The sequence below is a fragment of the Mya arenaria genome, chromosome 5 (genome assembly GCF_026914265.1).
Source record: "Mya arenaria isolate MELC-2E11 chromosome 5, ASM2691426v1".
Lineage (NCBI taxonomy): Eukaryota > Metazoa > Mollusca > Bivalvia > Myida > Myidae > Mya > Mya arenaria.
In genome coordinates this window covers 68,333,791-68,356,248 of record NC_069126.1, presented here as the reverse complement: position 1 = coordinate 68,356,248, position 22,458 = coordinate 68,333,791, and the positions used below count along the sequence as shown (strand labels likewise).

Here is a 22,458-nt window from a genome sequence, read left to right as displayed (position 1 = left end):
ATGTGAACAAAGATGAAGTTTTCTATAAAAAATTGCCGCTTTGTTAACACCGGTATGACCAAAACATATAGTAACAAGATTTAACAACAGAGCCCAGATTAGTCCAAGAAAAACATATATTAAAATTGTTTTCTCTTTTGGTGGGCGAGGGATTTTATCACACTTTGACCATTATATTTCTTTAAGAGTTCAAATCATATTTAAAAATAGTCGCGCATAAACTTTTGATATTACAAAATGAAATAAACGGGTTACAAAATATTCGACAAATAGTGTAGGCTTATCAGGAATCTCGTAAATGTAATATATGTGACATTGCCCCCTACCGCACCCACTCCCACCCCCACCCCAAAAAAAAAAAAAAAGAAGAAGGGAAAAAAACGATTTAATCTAGCTTTAAATTAAATGCGACTTTTTTGGAAGCAAGAAACTAATGAAGCGGGCAGAAAGAAAATCCCTTTAAAACCAAATAGTATTACTATTGGGTTTTAATCAACAAGCCAGAAGTTTTAGCACAAATTTCACGATCCGAATTCAGTTTTGCCGACATTAAACAAATTGTTAATTTTTATACCAGCAAGAAAGAGGCGTTTTGTAACTTCATCAACTTAAATATATCTGTTTTTACATGTTATGGGGCATATCTAACAATACAAGGCGACACGAACTACAACTTACATTTGACAAACAAATAGATCGAGGCGTTTTCTGCTGCCCCATACTCGTTGTATCCTGAGCAAGTATAGACTCCGGTGTCAGAACATTCAGGCTTTATTTCATGTGTCAGTTGATGTACTCCATGACTTTCTATCATTGTCTTACCGTCCTTAAGAATGGTAATATTTGAGGCTGGATCACTTTCTAGCGAACATTGAATATGGTTTGTTGTATTTTCCTCAATTTCTACTGATGCGTTCGAAACGTTGTTGATTCGCAATTTTAGATTCTCTGCTCCATCTGAAACACAACATTTAGAGCCGTTGACTTAATACAGAAATGTAGTATTGCAGTTGTTAACGTTCAACAGTAAATTAAATAGATGTGAGGGTGATCTTTAATAGAATAAATGAAACATTTTGTCATCGTCGTAAAAATGAAAATGTTGTATGAAAACATGGATTGTTTTTAAACTGTTTGCTACTGAGCTTGTTCCTGTAGTTTTTCACATAAGTAATGATACCACTTCAATATGCCTGTCAAATTTTTACCCAAAACACGTCTTATTTTCTCATATGATTTTCAAGCTAACGCCGATTATATTGAAATCGATTGTTAAGCTGTAAAGAAACATATCTGGTGTTTAATTTCGGGAGAAAAAATAATTCGAAACATTATATCATTTCAATGTTTTTATTATTTTCACCTACATATGAAATATCTGCCATTTTGCGAAATGATTACTCAGATGTATAAAATATGAGATATATATGTGTACATTTTAAAATGGTATTGCTTTGGTCTTGTACATAGAGTCATGTCTTCATATAGATTATCAGTTGACAGTTGAAAAATATATAAGAAATGCGTGTCAGTACTAATGGAGCTGTATTAGTACTTGTTAGTTCTTAGTCAAACAAATCTGATCAAATTGTCGCTGTTCAAATATCCCTTTTAGAAATATGTCAAAGATAAACCACACTTAAAATCATCACATATTCATTTGCATGTTATCAATTAGACCGTCTATGAAAATTAAAACCACTCACAACACCGGTGATGTCAAATTCATAAAACTATAGTAATATGAAATGCTATTTCGGACTATTCTTATGAGTGATATCTTGAGAGATCATACTTTAGGGTTTCGCTGATAACATCAAGTAGTAAAACGTGAAACTATACATGGTGAGTGATAATATGTACTTACAGATTACGTTTAAATGAAAAGTTGCAGTGTCGTATTTCAAAGTCTCTTTTCCCAACGTTGCTCGGAGAATGCTGGACACATTGCACGTGTAATTGGCCTCGTCACTGCGCTGCACGGTTGAAATAGTCAAGTTCTGTTTTTCCTGTTTAATCCAGGATGCGACTGATTCGGATCTTGTCCATTCGAAGGACACCGCGGGGGGATTTCCCGGCTCATACAAACATGGATATTCAAACTTTCCCCCTTGAACTACGCTGATATCTTGTAAGATCCTCATTTTCGGGCCATCTAAAGAAGCACACAAAACAATACATAAACAATATTAATTCGGAACTGTTCAATCTCTTGGACTCTTGTAAGTGTATACATAAAACCCTTTCACTATTTTAACTACCTGCGTTGTATGATTATTTGACCATGGAAACATCCATAAATAAATGGACATATACTGAATTAAAAACCTTGAATCGATCAACTTTAAAATACAAGTTTCGTTTCCAAAAGTACCCAAAGTTTGATCGGTCATTTCATATGTCAATATGATCTTTAGGAGTTAAAACAGCAATATGTTTAAGAAAGTTTTTTTTAACCACAAATGTAGGGTATATATTTATGTATTTTCTTTGTTTATATTTAAATAATGTATTATTGGTATAACAGGATATTTAACCCTTTTACTGTATCAAGATCACTATTTCATGCTTTAGGAAAACATCGCAAATACATTTATCTTGGGTTCAATAACGTGTTCCCATCGGAAAAAGTCAACGATAGTGTACTCAATGTATTGATCATTTAAAAGCAGTACTCTGTACTTGGACTTATTCATTTGTTTATAATCAATTATACAAGGATTGAAGGTTCTTATATGGTAAAGTCTACGGCAAAAAATTGTTATGTTCAAATTACCATTATGTTTACATCATCCTTAGTAGGAAAGCATAACTATTTCAATGTTTAACCAGATATGATCACTCCTCGAAAATTACACACATATAGTATCACTGATTGCGTATGTGAGCAAGTCTCACTAAAAAAACGAGCAATTATGATTGAAATACAAATACTAGAAGATAAAATATTGACAACTGCTATAGAGGTGCAATTTCAAAGCAACACTCCTTGCAGAATGGCAGATACAATAAAAAAAACGTAATTTAACGATTGGCATATTATATGTGAAGTCATTTACAATCAAAAGTAAAAAGTTGTTTTGTTCTAATAGCATTTATCTGAATAAAATTTAAACGAAGGAAACCATGCACCCTATGGAAACTTCAATAATTCGATTTGACGTAATATGAACAACAAATCGTCATGTGCTGTCATTGTAACATAATATCCAAGAGCCTACCAATATAAGAGGAAAGAAAGCAAGATTAACATTTCAATGCTCACGTAATTGATGGTGTTAAAGTGTAAAAATGCATCCTCGATTTCAATGATTACATTTAACAAATAAATGCTTTATCCAAAGATAAAGTTCTAGCAAATTTGGTGTCTGTTTCGGTGATTTTGTTTACATATAGAACAGCGTGAATGGTAGTATAAGCATTTATACAGTGGGTAAATATTTAGATCAGCTGCTGACTGCGTCCCATGCATTGTTGCATTGAACGCCGTCTGCATAAAGTTGTCTGCCAAGCAGAACGTTCTATGGTTCGAGAAAAGACTGCCTTTTATAGAGAGAAATATAATTGATGTCCGTTGGTAATTTAGTCTTATTATGCAACATATATGTTGATGGAGGTGAACTAACCGCCGAGCATTATTATCAAAATGCATCGCTGGTAAACTTTTAGTTCGTTTGTTACCGTTTCGTACCCGGTTTTCGTCATATCGCAAAATAACACCGTGCAGAGTTTCTATTAATGTAATACCAGCAATATATATTCTAACGAAAAACATACGTATAAGTAGATAGTTTACACACGCAAATATTTACACTGTAATGTAAAGATTTATAGATTATAAGCAAACGATGTATAAAGTCTGTGTTGATGAGTATAAATTACAACGATCATGTTAAGTGTGCAAAGCTGCTACATAACCAAAGTTTTAACATTAATCAAGGAGAAAAAAACTGTCGGAAAAAAAGGAATTTCAATAGTTTTACCAAAGACATGTTTTGGGCCAAATATGTCAGCAAATGTCCTTACTGATGCATAGAATAGAAAATAAATCTTCTTCAGGAATAGCTTTGACTTTTTAAGCATGACATTAATTCTAACTTAGCTTTAAAAGTCAACTTTATTTCAGTACAATAATAATTTTAATGTTCTTGCAAGATTATGGGTTTATAACATTGCAGAATTGAGTGATAGGATAAGAAAGTCCTCGTATTTAAACATATTATGGTAGTCTAAAGTGTACATTCGAGTTTTCATATTATGTCATCAAAATTGTGATGCATTACAAAACATCGACATACTATGACAACACAAAGTATTGGAAGCCTTAAAATTAAAACAACATACTATGATGTAAGCATGCGTTTCTTGCAAAATGTTTCGAAAATTTCCCAACACTGAGCTTGTCATAATACACGGCAGCCAATTACGTGACCATTGTTTTGATAAATAGAAAAACAACTTTCTCCACAGTCGACCAGTGCCGGTAAGAGTTGATGTTTTTAATGCTTAATCAGTGTATTGTTTCAAATTTTACCGCCGATGTTGTATTCCCAGTTTCCTCTAAATGTAATTAGAACTGTTATTTCCGTATTTATCGTAGTTTGCTACCTGACTTTAGAGAAACATTTTAATCAAAGGCATATCCATCAGATTTATATGGTAAAAAATTGTCGAACCGATGATTTTTTCAACTGTTATGTCGACTCTATGGCAGTGTTCATAAAATAATTATAATAATGCAAAATACATGTCGACTTGGTATTAAAAAATGCACATAAACGATTGTAATCGACTAGTAACGGAAGTATTAGATAATAATTTATGACGAAGGCGAAAAAATATAAATGGATAAAGTAGGCTTACCCTGAACTTTGAAAAGCATAGTTCAATAACTGAAAATTCGCTGACCGATAGCATTTCGTTAGATAGCGTTTAACTGAAAAGTGTAAATTTTAAATTTATTGAATATTTTCGTTAATGTTTATGACATTAAATTTAATTTATATATATATATATGTTTCTGCACCCAATTGTTATTGAAATTATTCATTATGAGAGCGAAGCTATCAGCAATAATACAAGTAGCATATACCACTTAAATTAACTCATTCATAGATTGTCTTATTTCTTCTGCCAGTTAAACTTTCGACGTTCGAACTTGATTAGCATGTGGAATATGCATTACACATGAAATGACCATTTTTACACCAAAGTTTACAGTTTCTAAAGATACGTTAATACTGTTAAAATATATGAATACGCAAGGTTTCTTAAAAGTAAAACAAAATGTATGACTAATTGTGTTTTACAGGACGTTCGTCAACAGTTCAGCCTAATTAAAACTTTATGACGCCGTTGAATATTCAGTAGCCATGCATGTCATACACAAACATGTTGAACATGCAGAGTGTGTAAGCTAAAAGTCACAATGAATACACAAACCAGGCGAGTATTCAAGTGTCCACGTATAAACAATAAGGAATTGCATGTGTGTAAATAAACTAAATACTATTTTAAATGTAATCGTAGTAACGACGACAGTTCTTACCTTAATCGAGTATATTTAAACACCTAAATACCTATTACAGAACATTGTGAGATTGTATGCGATTTTTTTGAAAAAAAATATTGTTATCACGCTTAAAGCTGCACTTTCACAGATTGAACGTTTTGACAACTTTTTTATTTTTTGTCTTGGAACGAGCCAATTTTTGCGAAAATCCATGGAAACCAGTTATATAAGACTGCTTACAAAACATTAGATCGCAGATTTTAATATTTAAGTTCAAAAATTGATGTTTTATGCATTTTTCTTAAACCGTTAGTATTGAATGGTAACGCTTTAACATATACACCCTTTCAATTACATTCATACCTTGTTTTAAATAATCTGCCATTTGATGATGTCACGAGGGGATAGCCGATAACAGAGCCAGTTGATCAATTTTCAGCGACGGAATGCGATATCAGGTACATAACAGATTTAATGTCTTAAAAACCATGAAATTATTCATGTAGAAAATGTATCTCATATCAATTAACAAAAATAGCCGCGCCTTGAATTAAGAAATACGTTTGTCATATTTCCGCGACGTTTTTGATTGTTTAGAATTAAACATTAATCAAGCCCAGTCGCGAATATATGTTTGCAAACCCAAATTTAATGTTATAATATGAAATTTTACAGATATACAAATATAAGAGCTGTTATTTGTTCATGTTTGTATTCTTCGGTTTGCGGTCAATCAGAACTTATTGTGTTCCTGAAAGTATGCATAACACTGGCTATGATGGTCTTTGACCTGGCAAATGACTGATATTGAAGTGAGAGACATATTTGACCAGGTGATTCCATTATCACCTTTCGGTAGCATCAATTAGATGTCATGACATGTTTGCACTTTATTGAATAATTATTATTCCAGGTGCATTGATCGTTACAACTCGGCCATCTCCGGTTAACTTCCGATTTCACTACGTCGTGTACTGATTGACCAACGGGTTTTCCGTAATAGTTTGATATATGCTCATTTTGTCTCTTCTTATCTTTGGAATTTGCTAAGATGCTTAGCCCAGAGTTGCACCGAAGCAAAAGGCGATAGATAGTATTTTAATGAATTAACCTACATACTTGAACGGTATATGGTACTTAAATCATTGAGTCGTTCAATATAATAATACGTATGTTTCAGAGGAAGAAGATTGACAGCTCAGACTCCGAGGACTCAGATGCTGATGATGATGTGAAGATGGCTGAGGACCATGTGTTTATTGTGTGTTTTTTTGTCATTGTTTACAAGATAAAAGCATTACATTCTCTATAAAGTGGTCAAATCGCTATTGTTCCATTTGTTTTACAATCTTTTTAGGGCCTATGAAATATAATTTGGGCCTATGGATTTGTTAAGGTTATAGACCCGAATGGTGTTCACCGTCACACACCAACGAGTCAACCACCTATTCGTCTCAAACGATTAGACTCACTGATATCCAACTATTAGATTGACTTCCTACAGTAAAATACTTAAACACTTACTTACCGGTTCCACGTACTAGCTTCTGGTAAACACTATTGTTTTCCTATTTCCAAACAATCATTAGTCCAAAACATCACGAGAAGGATAAAGCTCATACAATGTTGTTTTTTCTCAAAACTATTTTTTATAATATTATAACTTTCAATCGGTTGACTATCCCATGATATATAACTTTTCAATTTAAATACAGCAATAACAAAAATAATAAGACGATTGATTTGACTAAAAATCCGTATTATTACTTGTCTAACTATCAAATTTATGGTTGTACAAACATATTCCAATTACAGCGACAAAATGAAACAGATCTGTTATCAAAAATATTTTTGAAGCTCTCTGTTTTTTCATCACAATAAATAAAGGGAGGCCACTATTGACGGAAACGGAAGTTATACATAAGGGATATCTCGGATACACTTATTCTAATTTCAATACGGACAGTAAATTGAGTAATACATATGGACTATGAAAATAAAACTAGTATAGACCTATAAAACGCATATTAATCACATATGAACTGAACAAATTTAGACTGCACAATACAATGGTTGTGATATAATTTAGCTATAATATATTCCTTTCTTCGATAAACCTAAATTGTTTCGCTTTATGGGCACTAGGATAAAGTTTTATCGGATTGTCGAATACATCATGAAAATTTTTGTGAAGTAGGACTTATATATCTTCCGTTAGAATAAATAATGAACGTCTCCCGAAATGCATTAACAAATAAGGGTTACCAGTTATGATAAATTAACGTCATCTTACATAGAACATTGATCTCCTTTGTCTCAGAAGTGAACCACCGCCCCCCGTTACTTGCACGACAGTACACGCCTAATGCCTGGTCATATCTTTGCAAATTAAGGATGAGGGTCCCGTGCGTCACGAACATATCCCCCTGCTGTGTTGATGACGTATCTGTATGTGAGGTTATTTGCGTAGCAGGAGTTGTGTTGTTTTTGTACCAAGCGATAGTGGCTTCGGGGCGCCCAGTGGACGTCTGACACTCGAAAATTATTGTTGTGTTTTCTATAACGGACACGGGGTTGATGATAGGAGAGGTAATATTTGCTGACGTTATTCCAACTGAAAAGAACATTGAAAACTTGATGTCACTACCAAGATTTCACCAAAAAAACAAAACTAAAGACCTGTTCTATAAAAACCAATACGTCGATATAGTAATAACGGCATTTTGACGAACTTTTGCAATAGGTATATATCATCCCCTAGATTGGGTTTTCAAGCATATGAGGACTTACTTTCCCGTGTACGTGTGAACTTTCTCATCCGGAAACATTAATTTTGCACAAATGTAAAGAGTGCAATAAAAATATGAAGAAACACTCACAGAGTACAGCTAATCGAAATCAACACGATCAAATCAGAGACAGATACTGTATGTGTCTGAGATTATGAATATTTAAGAAACAGAATGTGCATTAATTATATAATTGTTTTTACCGCTTACGAGCAGTCCATTCAACCTCTCTAAATGACTCACAACATACTTTTATAAGTATTCTTTTCATTCGGAAATAAATAAACAATACTTATTCATAACTTGATTTCCAAATGAGAAACATATTATACTTTCACCAGAAAGATACAAAATTATTTATTATAAACGTATAGTTTTCTTAAACAGTATCTTGACAATATTTTGTTAGAGGTAACAATTTGAATTCCTTGTCCATTTAATATAGTGTTCTGCGTGTGTTGGATTTCTGCTTGACAATTGCATGTGAGCACTATCTTATAATGGTAGTAGAAATACTTGTTTATGTAATCAACTTATTGTAGTACTACATACATGAAAAACCCGGTCCTATTTCTTCCTAGTCATCATCCATTTCTTAGCTATTTAATGCGCGTGATATCTGTAATAATTTGTACGTTTGTATGTGGTGTACATATGTTTCTTTAGCCACTGCCGTTTTGGCCATATAGAGGGTTTATTTTTTGATGATTGACTTCTTGGCTTGTCCATGTAGTTTTCTGTAGTGTTTCTGAAGTATGTAGTTCTAAGCGCTTAACGATAATCCATTAATATGTTCAGAGTGTTTTAGGTAAGACAGACGTTCTGTTTATGTATTAACATAGTTTTAACAATCTTGGTTTAACTGAGACTTGCTTCACGAATTGCACCGCTTTAATGGACTTGATGTACCTTTCCGTCCAAGTCTCATATAGAAGAAACAGACCCACTTATCCACATTTTCCATATGTCATATTCGTGAAGTCAGGCGTGTTTATATTAGAACAGCTGGATTTCTAAATCTTTGACAAAGATGTATTTGGCCTGAACTGCGTACAAAGAACATGCGTCTTCAATATTTGGCAAATTGTATAAAACTCCAAACTTAAACGATAATGATTTTGATCAACTGAACAACTCTATCCATTTTGCAATTGATACCAATATAAGAGACTTCTTTATTATTTTATGACATTTCGACATGGACCTGAACGAATGAGTATCTCGTCTAAATAATTAGTATGTAAACAATACAATCTGTAGCAAATGATAAGGGACTCTACTCGTTTTGGCGAATCTGACATATGCATGGTGTCATGTCCGGATATCGTTTTGAAAAGTGGTGTTGGTGTACCATTCCCAGATCAATGAGCACGTTTACATTATCATGTGTGTGGAATTACTCGTTTCAGTTCCTATTTTTAAATGGACATTTGGAAACTCGCTCAATTCAACTTTACAGAACTCACTTGATATGCGTCTATGTTTTAACTGGAATGAATGTTGTCATTCGGAAATGTATCAACATTCTGAAAACTCCACAGCTAACTGACGTTCTCCAACGAAATGTGTTTAACCTCAGGAGGTGTTACGATCCGTAACCACGACCCTCCATGTATACATAACGGAATACGAAAATGAAGCGTTACTGATGTTTTGTTTGCATAGATTGTCAACGATGCTTTAAGACATTTTTCAAATTTAAAGTAGATATGTGTGTAATGGAGCATTTATGTATAGGCAATGAAATTAAAAATATATTCAGATACATTTTGTTTTTCTTATCCTTAAAAAAGGAATATTTAATTTTACAGCGTCTTTGATACATAACGCCAATTTTTGTGATAATAAACTGAATAGGTCAAATCATTTGTGTGTGTCAGAGCCACTATTTACTTAAATTATGTACATTTGAGTTATTTCAAAGCTATATGTTGCAATTGATGGTGCATGAGAATTTTTTCCTTATTGTAATATAATGTATATGCGATATACACAACTTCCTCTTTCTAGATATAATACTATTCAAACATTAAAAATGTGTGGCAAACGCATACAGATACCGGTAACGTTTTTGACCCTGAGTCGCATAAAGTTCAACTGTTTGTTAATGAATAAGTTCGAAATGTAAATATAAATAATGTATTAAGTTATTGTTGTTCATAAATATGTTCTTACCTGCCAAATCAATAGTCAGAGTATTTGTATAAGAAAACTTCAACATATTTTGAGTGCCGTATGCAAATCTACAACTCCACATATCGCCCCTAATGTCCTCCTGCACGCTGATAAGGGTACATGTGTACATTGATATGTTCATACAATCACACTTCATGTTGGCAGGAACTGTGTAAGTCGGGTCAAATTCGCATGTTCCATCTGAATTCATAAGAATTGATACTGAGGTTTGGTATAAACTATCACCGTGTGTTTTGTGGTACCATCTTACACATTTAATATCATTTCTTGTTGAGGTACAAATCAGTTTCAAGTTTGCACTCTGAGACACTGTTTCCCCGTTAGTTCCCATGCCATTACCAGAGATGGCGAACGCAGAGGTACCTGAAAGAAACAAACACTGTAATACTTGAAATTAATTGCAATACCTCATAACTTCAACAACAGCAACCTTTATTACATTGTTACAGTAACCAAGGGCAACAACAAAATATAATCACATCGGTTAAAATGCAATATTGTAAAATCCTGCTAGAGACAATGGAAGTTATTGTTTTAATAAAGTTTTTTTACAAATTAATCGACGTATCTGAAGATATCATGTGGATATTACATTTTCAAATCAATACCCCAAAACTATTTGATTTGCATTTATCCTAATACCATGGCAGAGAGATTAAAGTAATTATTTAACGTGCGTTTGCTAGAATTGCATGCGTTAAAATAAAATCTAGACGTTATTATCAATCATTTCCTACAGGCAGTTTTTTCTGTTCAAACACGGTACAAGATGGACGTCATTTGTACTGCATAGACCATTGAATAATGACATAAAGTATTTTTGACCTTAAAAAATTATGTTCAGATACATTAAGTTCATTATATTGAATCGCTCATGTTTTGGACCAAAAATTAGTTGTCCCGATAATGCATCTGAAAACACTTACTTTATCATTATTTTACTCTAAGATATCGGAATTGCAGAAAAAAATACAATTAAAGCATAAAAAATATGTTGGTTTTAGTGGGGTTCGAACTCAAACGCCGGAAAAGCCAAGAACAAATTGTAAAACAGACGGCGAGTCCGCACGGCCACCGGGTCTTTAACAAGAGCGGTGGATATGTTTACCTTTTAATGATTAACAATCTTAACATCACGTGATAATGTCAACCAACCAATCACGCAACACCACAGCCGTAATTTACGCTTATGAAAATTGTGGTCTTCAAATACGATATTTGAGCAAATATCAACATTTGCTGAAGGATTCCAGCTTTTGGTATTTTTGTTTTAACACTCTTTATGATTTGCCACTCTTTATTTCGTAATTAAAAAAAGTGCATTTTTCAAACCATGAGTGAGTTACTTTAAATGAGATCGAAAAGCTTTAATTCCTACTTTCGATGAAAAAAAATGTTTAACACTGTGCAAAACCTGGTCATGAAATCTTAGAATTCAGGAGTCGCTTAATAAATATATGATTATAACAATTATATCAAGCTTTTGTATAATTATATGATGTTTTATGCGTTTACTGTCACAAACTGTCAGAATTATTTCATGCTTTTATTTTTGATTTTTTGTTTAAATACTTTAACTCTTTAAGCGTGATTTTGTAACTTACAAATGTATGTATTATTTCTTAGACTATATATTTCGTGAATGTATAAAAGTGACTTATATAAGTCCGTCCGATGGGCCACCCACCCACCTGTCTTGATATTTTATACATGATGCTTTGTGGATAAAATAAGTTCAATCAATTAAAAGTAGTAAAATAAAAAAATGTTAAAGTCTCTTTATGCCAATGTTTAGGCATGTGGTAAAGCTATTAATAATTAGTTATATTCTTTACTGTTTAATATTTCTTTTGAACTGAATCAAGAGGACCCATTTTTTTTCTTTTAATATTTTGTTCATATACTATATTAAGGATCAAACAGATTGTGAGTTTCTTACCAAAATGATATACAAATGCTGTATAAGTACATGTAACTGTTCGAGACGATATTTCTCACTACTGCTCCTATAAGACTTCAAGCACATATTGATGTAGGACATATATTCTCGCTAGTGGGGTCTCAAAATAAATATCAACAAGATAAGTCTCAGACTGACACAATTCCCACCGAATAAAGAACAGTATTAACTTCGCCCTATGACGTAGGATTACAATTCAACAATGGACAATGAGTCTTTAAATAACCATTTTAGTTGCTGTGTACTGCAAATCTCCTCAATATCATGTATCTGTGTTTTAAAGTGAATAATAACTTTTAAAGAGTTAGGACCATGGTACCACTTTATGTAATGTTGTCCGTTTTACTCTGATTTACATCTACAAGACTATATTTGCCTGCCATGGAACACTTTGGAAGCGTTTATGTTAATGATGGCATCAACAAATAATAATAATAATGATAATAATATAAGATGTTTGTCTCAGTATATAAATATTGTTATTTTAAGACGTCCCGTCAGTATTTATGCAGTTATTTCGTAGCCCTCTAGTTCAACTTGTTTGCTTTATAAATACTGTACTTAGCAAACGCATTTTTATTTGCAAACTTTACAATTTGAGCATATCCTATTTTTTATGTTTGTGTTAATTGCTAAAGGCGTATGTTTTGCCGTTAATGCTTATATTACCTGAAACTTCAAACTTGTCAAATATAAGATCTAACATCAGGTAAAGGGCTTTAAGACAGTTGAAAGATGCCTTTTGTTTTTAAATATTTGACATCAAAAAGTGTGTAAACATTCTGATGTTGGAGTTTCCGTTTTACATTTTTTCTAAGACAAGTTTTTGTTTGGATTTGGGAACATTTGTTTGGAACCTATCCTTAAAGAAAGTGTTATCATACTTTTAAAATCCGATATATTAATAAAAACACTACTTTCACTTGCGACACAGGTTATTGAAGAAAGGCAAAAAGTACAATGCGGATACATTACTCCGCTATTCATTCATAAATATTGTAACTATAATGCTGACAAATTGTTGTAGTATCTTGAGGTAACTGGAGAGATAGCGGTCATCGTTAGAAATCTCGTAAAAATCTAAGTTGTTTATGCTTCTTTTTCAAACTTTTATTTAAATGGCAATGTACAGTATTGTAGTTTGCGATAGGATCAACAAGTCGACAAGTTCAATAATTAGCCCTTCAAGCTCATGATCCCAGAGTCGTTGGTTCGGGCCCCTAACGCGGCACATAATGAACATCAACTTAGCATTGTGTTATAATTCCTCCAACGTATGCAGAGGAATCTATTGATCGTAACATAGAGCTGATAAAAGGATGAATAAAGCTTAACAATAGAGGAAAATATATAGCGTTTGATAAAACCGCATAACTTTTGAAATTATTTAGTAGTATTTATATTTACATCTAAATATTATAAATTATTATAATGGTCTAAAGGCATTGATACGTCTAAAATTTCGTATTTTGATTCCAGAAAAATCGTTTTCTGAAAATGTTTTCGTTTAGGAAACACATGAATGATATTTGTTTCGTTCAAAAATTTGAAAATCAGGGTTCATTTAAAAATATTCATTTTAGGAGTTTTCTATCAAAATGAACGGCATAAGTAATAGTACACAGAAAAAGGAAAATATTTTTAATACTGTGAACGGCGTGGATGAGCTATAATGGTAACCTCAGGCATATGTGCCACGTTTGACAGCATCTAGATAATTTCGAAGGAAGGATGGGGGTGAAGGATTTCGACAAGCACGTCGAGACCATTACACTGGAATACACATCTGCCAGTTTTAAATCACAGAAGTAAATGGTTGTCGTGAAACATCTAAGTATTTAGACATAAATACGATAATAATTAAGCGCTCTCTGACGTCACTCTTTACCCATAATTCTCAAATAGGTGGCGCTGTGTTTTAGCGCTTAAATCATTGTAAGCGCCTCCAGCCGAGCGGTCATTGTGAAGATAATAAATTTGAAAAATGGCGTCTCGTGGTTGAAGAATGCAGTGAATATTTGAAGGTTCTATCCGCGACCTACAGGAAAAGGTGTTATCCGGAATTCAGTGAGAAAGGTTTTTCCGCTAATTTGCATGTAGGTACAAACACATTAAACCCAGATTGGTGTGGTGATCTATTCATATTAAAAATCAGCTAATCCATATTAAATTATTTAGATGACATAAGGCTATAACAGTTAACCAAATATTTGTACCTACAGATTGATAACATTATGGAGTAAATCTATTGTCCCGGGAATTGCCAAAACTTACTCCCAGAGAAATATCGACAAAGAAATCGAACGAACTTGACTTAAACAATCTGCTTAAAGAGAGGGACATTTTACGACGGCAAGTTGAAGAGAAAAGGGCCCATGGAGACAAAATGCGTCTTTTACCGATTGATCAGTTGAAACAGCAGCTGGCTTCTTTTTCTCTTGGACGTGACCGTGATTACGTTCCGCGACAACATGAGATAACAACGTGTATAACACCTTTCAAAAAGTTGACATCAGGTAAATCTGCGAAATCAACTGATATTTCAGTTCTTCGCCCCCAGTTATGGCCCCATGCGTTTGTACCGGCTCAAATATCTGGCAATTCAGACATTGACTATAATGACTTGAGTATGTCCCAGTTTGTGGCCGGCTATTGTTCTATTTTGACACATGTATGTTCTAAAAACACAGCCATGAGTGTGAATGGAGAGATTAAGTATAGGTTACTTCACCTGAAATCGCTTATGTGTTTCGCTCATACATACCACTGAAATTCGTAGTCAGGATACGCGTCGTAGTGAAAATTCAAGCCGGATTAACAAAGAGGGACATTCTTTGTTCTGTTCTAAGTATTAGCGTGGTGAGTGCAGTGATTCTAGTCCACACACTGTATACATACGAGTAGAGAAACGTTCCGTTTGCGCGACATGCTACATCAAGGATAACGTTTCCCGGAAACATCATTAGAAGTCTGACGAGTGTCCATATCATTCTGATAAGAAGGACTGCTAGAGAAGAAAGGTTGCAACCAGAAATTTGATATTTTGATGTGAAATGTGACTACAAACTTTGTGACACTTCAAAGCCCGCATACTACTATTGCTCGAGGACTTACTTGGATGGTAGCAAAACGGACTAATGTCTTCCACCGATCACTGGATTCGTGTTCATGACTGATTGCTGTGTAAACCTATTATTTTCAAAGTTTATTTCTATTTCTTTCAACGTTTATGATAATAATATATCAGATATTGTTGCAAATTTGTTTCGTATAAATCAGTTCTATATGATATGCGTTTAATTCCAATATCTTTAATTCAATCAACAGAGATTCGTACAATTCAAAGAATTTGATTATCGATCATTGTAAGTATTTGAATTGAATTAAATTGAATTGTAAGTAAGTGTTTGTTGAAACTTTGAAATGTTTTTAATGATGATCAGATACAGAAGACATTTTTATTACTTTTGTGTTAATATTAGAGGCTGACGACATGTAATTAATTTTGGTGTAAAGATCTTCGGCAAACGACATGTTATTATCTTGTGTGTTAAAATCAGTGGATGGCGAAATGTTATTACTTTTGGTGTAAAAAACAGTGGCAGACGATTCGTTATAACTTGCTGGTGTTAAGGTCTGCGACAAACAGGATATCACTGCTGGTGTAAAATCATAAACAGACTACATGTTTTGAATTTCTGGTTTATAGATCTGACACAGACTCCTTGTTTTGAATTTCTGGTGTAAAGACCAGAGACAGACTGCATGTTTTATTTACTGGTGTTAAGACCAGAGACAGACTGCATGTTTTATTGCTGGTGTAAAGACCAGAGGCAGACTACATGTTTTATTGCTGGTGTTAAGAACAGAGACAGACTACATGTTTTATTGCTGGTGTAAAGACCAGAGGCAGACTATATGCTTTATTGCTGGTGTTAAGACCAGAGGCAGACTACATGTTTTATTGCTGGTGTAAAGACCAGAGGCAGACTACATGTTTTATTTACTGGTGTTAAGACCAGAGACAGACTGCATGTTTTATTGCTGGTGTTAAGACCAGAGGCAGACTACATGTTTTATTTACTGGTGTTAAGACCAGAGGCAGACTTCATGTTTTATTGCTGATGTTAAGACCAGAGGCAGACTACATGTTTTATTTACTGGTGTTAAGACCAGAGACAGACTACATGTTTTATTGCTGGTGTTAAGACCAGAGACAGACTGCATGTTTTATTGCTGGTGTTAAGAACAGAGACAGACTACATGTTTTATTGCTGGTGTAAAGAACAGAGACAGACTACATGTTTTATTGCTGGTGTAAAGACCAGAGGCAGACTACATGTTTTATTGCTGGTGTTACGACCAGAGGCAGACTTCATGTTTTATTGCTGGTGTTAAGACCAGAGGCAGACTACATGTTTTATTGCTGGTGTAAAGACCAGAGGCAGACTACATGTTTTATTGCTGGTGTTAAGACCAGAGGCAGACTACATGTTTTATTGCTGGTGTTACGACCAGAGAGAGACTACACGTTTTATTGCTGGTGTAAAGACCAGAGACAGACTACACGTTTTATAGCTGGTTTAAAGACCAGAGACAGAGTAAATATTTTATTGCTCGTGTAAAGACCAGATACAGAGTAAATGTTTTATTTACTGGTGTTAAGAACAGAGACAGACTACATGTGTTATTGCTGGTGTTAAGAACCGAGACAGACTACATGTTTTATTACTGGTGTTAAGACCAGAGACAGACTGCATGTTTTATTGCTGGTGTTAAGAACAGAGACAGACTACATGTTTTGTTGCTGGTGTAAAGACCAGAGGCAGACTACATGTTTTATTGCTGGTGTTAAGACCAGAGGCAGACTACATGTTTTATTGCTGGTGTTACGACCAGAGGCAGACTTCATGTTTTATTGCTGGTGTTAAGACCAGAGGCAGACTACATGTTTTATTGCTGGTGTTACGACCAGAGGCAGACTACATGTTTTATTGCTGGTGTCAAGACCAGAGGCAGACTACACGTTTTATAGCTGGTATAAAGACCAGAGACAGAGTAAATATTTTATTGCTTGTGTAAAGACCAGATACAGAGTAAATGTTTTATTGCTGGTGTAAAGACCAGAGACAGAGTAAATGTTTTATTGCTGGTGTAAGAACAGAGATTGAATGCATGTTTTATTGATTGTGTAAGACCAGAGATAGACTACATGTTTTATTGCTGGTGTAATGATCGGAGACAGAGTACATGTTTTATTGCTGGTGTAAAGACCAGAGACAGACTACACGTTTTATTGCTGGTGTAAAGACCGGAAACAGACTACATGTTTTATTGCTGGTATAAAGACCAGAGACGGACTACATGTTTTTTTTGCTGGTGTAAAGACCAAAGACAGGCTACACGTTTTTTTGCTGGTGTAAAGAACACAGACAGACTACATATTTTTATTGCTGGTGTAAAGAAAACAGACTGCCTACATGTTTTACCGTTAGTGTATACCATAGTGTGAAGATCATAGATTGCGCGACAAATTTCTTACTTTTCAGTTACTTTTTACTTTTTCCGCTAGTGTATATTTTAAGTAATTAAGCATTAACTCTTTTGGTTAATTTTGGCCGTTTTGTTTGGCGTGTTTTGAGACTGCATGTATACAATATCTTTATTTAAATAACATTGCAGTCTCCTTTTTTGGCCACAATTAATTAAACTATTATTTTATTTTAGGACAATGACCATGTGCAGTCTAACCAACGTACTGGCAGCCTTAATTAAATCATGCCGAGCTCAAGGTGACCATAATTTGAGAGAATGTTTAAATATGTCGGAATAACTTTCGTTTTATTGTTCACGTTGTGGTCCATTACACCTTGGACTTTTTGTGTCAGAAATTGACCATGCAACGAATACCATGATTGTTTGCATGGTCAGTCAAACATTGTAAAATAAAATACCAAACAAGTGTTAGATGGCTCGCCTCTTAGACCATCGCAAAATACGCCAAAGAAGTTCCTAACAGCACTAATTGAAAACTAAACAGCGCAACTTAGTACACCGTTAGCTAATTTGCATTAAAAGAAAATCTTAATTAAATATCTTAAACCAAAATACCATATATTTCGCACATCATGCAGAAGATGAGTACAAATTGTTATTACAGTTTCCCTTTAAATATTTCACCATCGTTTGACGTAATATCATTTAGCAGTTAACAATGACCCATTAACGATCAAAGAAGTCTAAGTAAATCGAGACCAAATGGACAGGGATTTTTTGGTCTCCGGACGGTAGCAATATTTAATACTCGTAACATTTCTATTATAACAACTGTGGTAATTCACCCTTAAATACACATGTTGTATCAATTGTCCATTTGCGGCTTGCCGGTGGAACGCTTGTACGTGAATTATATTTCGTTTAGTACTAACTTCATACTATCATTCAATTGATTTCTTCAAATACCATATGTAATGTTTAAAAGGTAGGCGAATGAGGTTGGAAAAATTAAAATCAATACTCCTGCTGACTAATAGATATATAAATTCAGTTTTTATTTCTTCGAAGAAATATCAGGGATGGTAGAATCAATACATGTGTTTCAACATTATCATAGAGCATTGAAATAAAATAGAGGGAAAAAATCTAATTTCTCCTCCATCAGTCAAAAACCCTTCAATATCTCAACGAAATACCTTGAAATTGATACAACATGTTCCATGACAAATAAATAATTAATTTACATGAAAAAGAAAACATATTGAAGTACAGAAAGGTTTCGAGAAATTACTTTTTGAGGTGTCAGAATGTTCCGTTTCAATTTAGGACTTTTTATATGATAAAGTATTTGTTGCAATAATTACTTTGCTCCATATCCATTTATTTTAGAAGTAAGGCGGACATTTTACTTTTTTGCGTTTATCACCCAAGAACGTTGTTGGTATAATTCCTTCAAAATCTGATTGTACAACATAGATAAAGTATTTTTGTACTTGTTTATTGTGACAATTAGCGGTCCAGTGTGTATAGCAATGAACATGAAATTTGAAATATATGTTTATGAAATAATACTGTTTAAATGAGACAAAAATGTTAAAGGACAAGATTTCGCCGACATTTGCCCGAAAATTGAATTTAAGCTTGCAGCATACTTTTTCCATACTTTAAAATTGACTTTAAAAAACACCATTCAAAAAAGTTCGAAGGTTTCAGGGGATATAGATAAATTGTCAACATTATTGTCATTCCTCCACAAGAGGAAACCTCAATTCCTAATATTTCTGAAATAAATTAGTAATGAGTTATTATTTATGAAAATAACCTGTTTAAAGGTACTTCACACTTTGTAATAATACTCACAAAAAAAGGATAACTCAATCTTCTTGGTAAATTAGAACCTAATTTAAGAACAACATATTATTTGAGTTCATGATTATAAATAATAACCAAGCGGTTAGAAAATTCTTAATTGTTACAACTTGTCTACCTAAAATACTAGTAACTGTATAAAATGGTCAGGGCGTTGTCTTAAAGTCCTGCAAGAGTATTGTGTAGATGAAATCAGATTTAAGAGTAGCCTTACTTACCTAGTTTTCCAGTGTTACCTTTTATGGCTGATATTTGTCAAAAATTCTTTTTTTGTGAAGTGTTTCGTCATAAATGACTTTCTGCCCTTAACAATTCCTGTTGTGTTAATGGTTATCATGGCAGTTTTAATTTGTGATTATCGTGATTATGAGATAATAACCCTTTGAACCCAGAAATACGCTAAAAGGCTTAGACATCGGTATATTTATTTTATGATCGTCAGACTTATCCAGCATTTCCAAAATGTATACATGTAACATACTGCTCAGTCGAATGGTAGGCATATTATTAAAAGAACATTTGCCTTTTGTAAATGAAACGTTAACCGGAAGCGGCCATCTCCAAAAACAAACATTTATACCCGTGTTAATCCGGATTAATATTCAATAAAACTGTATGCATCGGTTGAATATTTCTATTAACAAAACAATAATATGCTTAACCGTACTATGGAATTTTAAAGGGAGATTACTGCGTGATAATACACATGTTACTATAAATAGTAACATTTTACTATACAAATTTGTTCCCACAATAATGATTATCGTATCCGCCCGTGAGATTATCACGGTACGTCAGGGCGATTATGGCATAATTGCCTGACGAATACGAGAACGTGTACACTGACGTCTTTTTCACGAAAATAAAAATGGCCGCCGTATACTTGGTGACAAACATTTAAACATTATTAAAAGCTTTATAGGGATTAAAATGGAACTATCGGTGCAACAGTAAAATTAGTTTTACCAAGAATGACACCTTCCGTGTTTCAGTAACGAGCACTACCCGAAACCGTATCGGATGTTTACATCGGTAAACGTCATAATGCAGCGAGAAAAGGAATTGTTCTGTTAAAACGTTTTGTTTTACTTTATTCGATGAGAAATGTTAATTATTCAGCGAAATGGCTAGGGTCATTCAAGCCGCGATTCTTATGAAACTGCTACTAGGTTTGATCGACCCTAGCTGTGCTCACTTATGAAATAAACATCACAATCAGCCGGTGTAAAGCAGGAAATATTTGAAGAATGGAAAAATTGCAGGCTTATTCTGGAAACACGTACGAAAAGGTTTGCTATTTTGATTTCCAGTCACTCGTTATTTTTCGCAGCTAATGCCATTCTAAACCATTTTGTTATATCTCATTTTATCACTTTCAGACTACATGCTAATTATATGACATATCCTTCATTATTCCACAAATTCATGTTTTTAAATCCGTTTGAAATCATTGACAAATATTATTGTAATATTATGTTATTACGCATACATTTTTGAGTGAGGTGGGGGCATACGTGTCCATACTTTTTTATTTTCATGCGTCGTATTTTAAAGCACTCTGTATGATTAAATCAATTCTGGAAAAATAGACATTTATATGTTTGTATCGTAAACATCTAATAATATGTATATAGTGCAGAAATGACTTACATGACGTACATGGGTTTCATTTACAGACATTCCTCATTAATGTATTTAAATTCGACTCGCTGTAAAAAGGAAAAATGAGGTTTATGTACAGGATAATTAGTTTTTACTTACATGATAACATTTGTGCAAAAATCCACACAGAAACTAAATTCAAACACAATTTCATTGCCATATCTATACTTCATGTTACTCAATTCGTAAAATGAGTTTTGTTTGTTTACTACCGCACACTGTGAAACACCGTACTAAACTGTACAAAACTCGAAACCTATGTGTGCTGTGCATTTGAATCTTAAACATTTATCGATCGTAATTTGTGCAAACAGCTTATATTCGTAACACTAGCAATGCTACATTTATAGTTAAAAAGTCTAAGTCAGTTATGTTTGTAGACTTTAAGTAGTAGTCTAGAAATAGTTCTTTTTTTTAATCTAGAATTATATGATACTATCATGTAAAATAAATAAACTTTAGTATGTTTGATATAATAAATATAATAGGGAACACTACACATATCACTAGTGTTATTACTACTAAATGTGTTTTATAAAAGAGGGTGTTATACCTCCTTTTATGACGCCGAATTCCGAGCCATTTAGAGCGGTATTGAAGATGTTTAGGTTAAGATAGATTCGGATTTCATTAAAACACGAGAAAACATACATAACAGTAATGAACTGATTTTTATTTATAATTAAATCATCAATCAATATGGCATGAATGCGATTTTTTTTTTGATTTTTTTTTAAATTTATTTATTTATTTATTTATTTTTTTTTTTTTTTTGGGGGGGGGTGGGTTGCATGATCCATGATCCATACTCATGCCTATATCGGTATTAACAGTCCGTATCATTATCTTGTTCAGGCCTTTATCTGTAGAATCTGATACATGAGCATTTTAACATCGGGTTTTTTCATGGCTACAAGGAGCGAGGTTCTTACAGTCATATTGTGGAGAATAAATGACATGTTCGTCACGTTTAG

The 22,458-nt window shown here is 33.5% G+C and overlaps 1 protein-coding gene across 1 annotated transcript; it reads right to left on the bottom strand.

Annotated features, from left to right (window-relative positions):
• Positions 1-667: 667 nt before the first annotated feature.
• On the bottom strand, positions 668-10,633 carry LOC128235912 (titin-like). The gene is made up of 4 exons (XM_052950700.1): positions 10,477-10,633; positions 7,806-8,126; positions 1,868-2,155; positions 668-957 (listed from the first exon to the last, which is right to left on the bottom strand). Exons 1-4 carry the CDS (start codon positions 10,631-10,633, stop codon positions 668-670), a joined length of 1,056 nt encoding a protein of 351 aa, XP_052806660.1.
• Positions 10,634-22,458: the final 11,825 nt, after the last annotated feature.